Genomic DNA, 4,928 nt, shown 5'->3' with positions numbered 1-4,928 from the left:
ATGTGGACACTTTCCTGGTAGCATTATGTGGGCTGCCTCTTTTATGAACTTTAGAATTTTACACCTATTGGATGTGATGATTTTTTGTGATATATGTTCATATACAGTATATATATTATCACTTTATGTATCTTTTAGCGCTGCACTTACCGTATTTATTTGAGTATAACGCGCACACGTGTATAACGCGCACCCCTAATTTTCGATTAAAAATCGGTATAAAATTTTGTTTCACACCAAGCATTGTAATTGACAAAAAAACGTTGTTGAACATGTGCGGCCATGATAAAAATAATTTATTGACAACGTAAACTGGTATAAACACAATACCGAAATAAAATTATGCTTACCGTAACGTGTGGGCGAGGCGAGGAAATAAAGCGGCGACCATACAGCGGATAATAAGAATTCTCACCCCCAGTTCGGGCCGCCCACTGTACGCGACGAGGGGACGTTTTTTTTTCTTCGCCCTCGCGTACAGTGAGCGGCTGCAGCCCGGAAAAGGCGCAGTTCGAACTCACAATTCGCCTGCGCCCTCAATGGACCGGCCGCCACTGCCACCCCACCCCAGCCCTCGTTTATAACGCACACCCAAACTTTGATTTCTTTTTTTGGTAGAAAATTTTGCGCGTTATACTCGAATAAATACGGTATGTATTTTTCGTTTTATGCAATTTTTGTCAGTTGGGGTGTTAGCAACTTTCCCTTCCTTTCTCATCAGTGAGGTGATTTTCCTTTCTATTCTAATAATAATAAAATGAGTGGAACAAAAAAGACGACTCATGGTGGAAAGCTGAGACAGCAAGAGCGTGATGGCACAGACACAAGAAGTGATACCACAAAGAGGGAGGAGGTGAAGTCAGACGCGGACAGGAAGTAATATAGAGACAGGAAGTGGTGTAGGGTTCTAAAAAGGAAGTTCAGGGTCAGAGGTGAGTTGGGAGGAAGTAAAGAGGTGACATTGCTGGAACTGGCAGCATAGGAGGTAATAAGATATTATTTTATATTTACACCCAGTAACCCCCCCCCCCCCCCCCCCCCCGTCATGTTCCGTCCTCTTCCTCCATAGTCACTGTGATGTCTTTTATCGCCAACAGAATTAAATACACACATATATACATTCATCATATTATGATCTGTACACAAATATAACCTAGAAAACCATATATTCACCTATACAGAGGTATGATGCCTCCATAATCAAGAACCTAATAATAAAATCCTTTTTATTAAATAAATGTATCCTTGGGGACTCGATTCGGGAAATGCATAAATATGTAATGTTTGAAAAATACACTTATGTTCAAGGCAACACCTTTCAGAAGTTCGAAAGGATATGGAGAAAATTGATAGATGCATCGCGTTCTAACTTTAATTTAAAACCATAATAAAAACTAGGTATATTGTTAGTAGAAGCGGAAAGCCTGTCAAAGTAAAATTTTCTTAAATACTGTATTTTCTGGCATATAAGACTACTTTTGAACCTCAAAAAAATCCCCCAAAAAGGGGAGGTCGTCTTATACGCCGACTATAATATCTCCAAGGTAACCTAAGTATAAGTATTACCGGTAGATCATGTAATAGGGGGGTCGTCTTATACGCCCAGTCATCTTATACGCCGGAAAATACGGTACTATCTGCTCTGGAGTATTTCTGAATATTTTTGGAATATCTGTGAATTTCTTGGGAAAATTAGATAATGATGTATCAAATGTACTAAAGCTGTCTGTAGTGGCGGTTTGACCTTGGTTTGAATGTGCGTTTGTTTTTTGTTTTTTTATTGGCTGCTTTTATTTCCTTTTTTTTTTTTGGGTTGTTGTTGTTGTTTATTGGTTATAAAAACGTAAAAAATGATTTATTCACTCCAAAGACATGCTGGTAGGTTTATTGGATCCTGTATAAAATTGTCCCTACTATGTATGTATGAATGTGAGTTATGGACCTTAGATTGTAAGCTCCTTGAGGGCAGGGAATGATGTGAATGTGCAATGTACATGTAAAGCGCTGCGTAAATTGACAGCGCTATATAAGAACCTGAAATAAATAAATAAATACATTTATTTTAAATAAAATAACAATGTTGCGTTACTAAAGAAATGTCCACTTAGTGAACCACCCAAAATAAATCGATAACAGAACAAGAAAAGATTGTCCACATAAATTAAAGTGATCCTTCTAAAACAACCGTCCAGTGAGAAGATCTCAAGTGCAACATAAATCCATCAGTGTTGATGATGTGATGTGTACCAGACCTCCTTCAAGTGATCAAAACAAGGCTTACCAGATAGAATTGACCATCATAGGTCAATTTGTGCGTTTGGTATAGAGATATCCCTCCAAATCTCAGTGACAATGGATCATCCTGGGTCGGCAATTGGATTTCGGCAGACAAATCGGGGGGGAGGAGACAGATAAGCGGAAGTTCCACTTTTGAGTGCAACTCCACTTTAAGGGAGTAAAACCTTCCAGTCCAGAAGTGGGTAAATAAATGAAGTTATACACTATGAGGACTTGCCTTTTAATCTTTAAAATACTGTGTATGGAGGAACCGTCATCTGGTTAAGCTGCAATACTGCCCAGGATGTCACTGAGATTTGTAGAGATATCTCTATACCAAACGCACAATTTGACCTACTTGTAGTGGATGGTCAATTCTATCTGGTAAGCCTTGTGTAGACCTCTCGGTGAATGTCTGGTACACAGCACACCTACATTAATGGATTTATGTTGCACTTGGGATCTTCTCACTGCATGGTCGTTTTGGAAGGATCACTCTAATTTATGTGGACAATCTTTTCTTGTTCTGTTATCGATTTAATTTTAATTTTAAAGTGGACATTTCCTTAGTAGCGCAACATTGTTATTTTATTTTATGCACTTTGTTTTATATCACATGGTATATTGCAGCTGTTTGGATTGCAAACTTAGCGCAGTATTCATTCACATTATACATATTTATTTATTTTTTACATTTTTAAATATATAAAATATTAAACAAAAATTATTCCCAGACACATGCACACTACAGAAAGAAGAACCATATACCCTTTACTGTGATATATATATATATACAGTATATACAGAACAAAATTAGAAACGCAACACTTGTTTTTGCCCCCATTTTTCATGAGCTGAACTCAAAAGATCTAAGAAAACCGGGATTAATCCGTGAAGAGAACACCTCTCCAAAGTGCCAGACGCCATCCAATGTGAGCATTTGCCCACTCAAGTCGGTTACGACGAACTGCAGTCAGGTGGAGACCCCGATGAGTACGACGAGCATGCAGATGAGCTTCCCTGAGACGGGACAGTTTGTGCAGAAATTCTTTGGTTATACAAACCGATTGTTGCAGCAGCTGTCCGGGTGGCTGGTCTCAGACCATCTTGGAGGTGATGATGCTGGATGTGGAGGTCATGGGCTGGTGTGGTTACACGTGGTCTGCGGTTGTGAGGCCGGTTGGATGTACTGCCAAATTCTCTGACATGCCTTTGGAGACGGCTTATGGTAGAGAAATGAACATTCAATTCACGGGCAACAGCTCTGGTGGACATTCCTGCAGTCAGCATGCCACCTCAAAACTTGGGGCATCTGTGGCATTGTGCTGTGTGATAAAACTGCACATTTTAGAGTGGCCTTTTATTGTGGCCAGCCTAAGGCACACCAGTGCAATAATCATGCTGTCTAATCAGCATCTTGATATGCCACACCTGTGAGGTGGATGGATTATCTTGGCAAAGGAGAAGCGCTCGCTAACACAGATTTAGACAGATTTGTGAACAATATTTGAGAGAAATCGGCCTTTTGTGTACATAGAAAAAGTCTTAGATCTTTGAGTTCAGCTCATGAAAAATGGGGGCAAAAACAAAAGTGTTGCGTTTATAATTTTGTTCAGTATATGTATAAGGTCTGTGCACATAGACGCCACAGGAGAAGACTCATTTTCGGGCCATCGTTGAGACTTATCTCAAAAGTGATGACCTGCGAAGGTTTTTCATCTGTTACACTTTTAGGTATCTTAGGTTTTTATTTTTTGTTTTGATGCTGAATATATTTGGTATTTTTTAAAATTACACAGTTCTTAACCTCCCTCACTTTTGGACGGAGGGTTTAAAATTAATCTCCGCTTGTCTATAAGTTATAATAGCCAGGAAGGTCTCTATATTATTTGTCTTTTTTTTTTTTTTTTGCATATTTACAATTTTTGATATTGTATTTTTTTGTTTCTGAAGCATTTGTAGTTTTGATGCTAAATATATTTCCTAATTATTGACCTTATGCAGACAGTTGTAAGCCTCCCTCATTTTAGACAGAAGGTCTAAAATTAATCTGTACTTGTCTATGAGTTATAATGATCAGCGAGGCCGCTATATTATCTGTCTACAGAGATCAGAGTCTTGTATGGATCACATGAGCTCATCAATGAGGATGGAGGAAGACCCGACTCACATGGCTGAGAAGATATTAGACCTCACTCTGGAGATCATCTACCTGCTGACTGGAGAGGTGAGGAGGATTCTGGGAGGTCACATGACATCACTCTTATCTCTATTAATAAAACACGGACCTGACCGGAGAGGTGAGGAGGATTCTGGGAGGTCACATGACATCACTCTTATCTCTAATAATAAAACACAGACCAGACCGGAGAGGTGAGGAGGATTCTGGGAGGTCACATGACAAAACTTTTATCTCTATTAATAAAACACAGACCTGACCAAAGAGGTGAGGGGGATTCTGGGAGGTCACATGACATCACTCTTATCGCTATTAATAAAACACAGACCTGACCAATAAGGTAAGGAGAATTCTGGGAGGTCACTTAAAATTATTGTTGCTCTTTCAAAGCAGACTTTTTCTCCAGTGAAGTCTGGTGACCATCTAACCATCAAAGTGCCTTCACCTCATTCCCTGAAACCAAAGAGGAACA

The 4,928-nt window shown here is 39.3% G+C and overlaps 1 protein-coding gene across 1 annotated transcript in view; it reads left to right on the top strand.

Moving 5' to 3' along the window:
* The first annotated feature begins 4,336 nt into the window (after positions 1-4,336).
* Positions 4,337-4,928, top strand: part of LOC309564405 (uncharacterized protein) — a 338,567-nt gene continuing 337,975 nt past the window's right edge. The window contains 1 exon segment of the mRNA XM_082269033.1: positions 4,337-4,504. Coding sequence (XP_082125159.1) covers positions 4,340-4,504 — 165 coding nt within the window. The 5' untranslated portion in view covers positions 4,337-4,339.

This window comes from Pelophylax lessonae (genome assembly GCF_965119305.1).
Source record: "Pelophylax lessonae genome assembly, chromosome: 9".
In the NCBI taxonomy this organism is placed as follows: Eukaryota; Metazoa; Chordata; class Amphibia; order Anura; family Ranidae; genus Pelophylax; species Pelophylax lessonae.
This window is presented reverse-complemented; position numbering and strand designations above follow the sequence as displayed.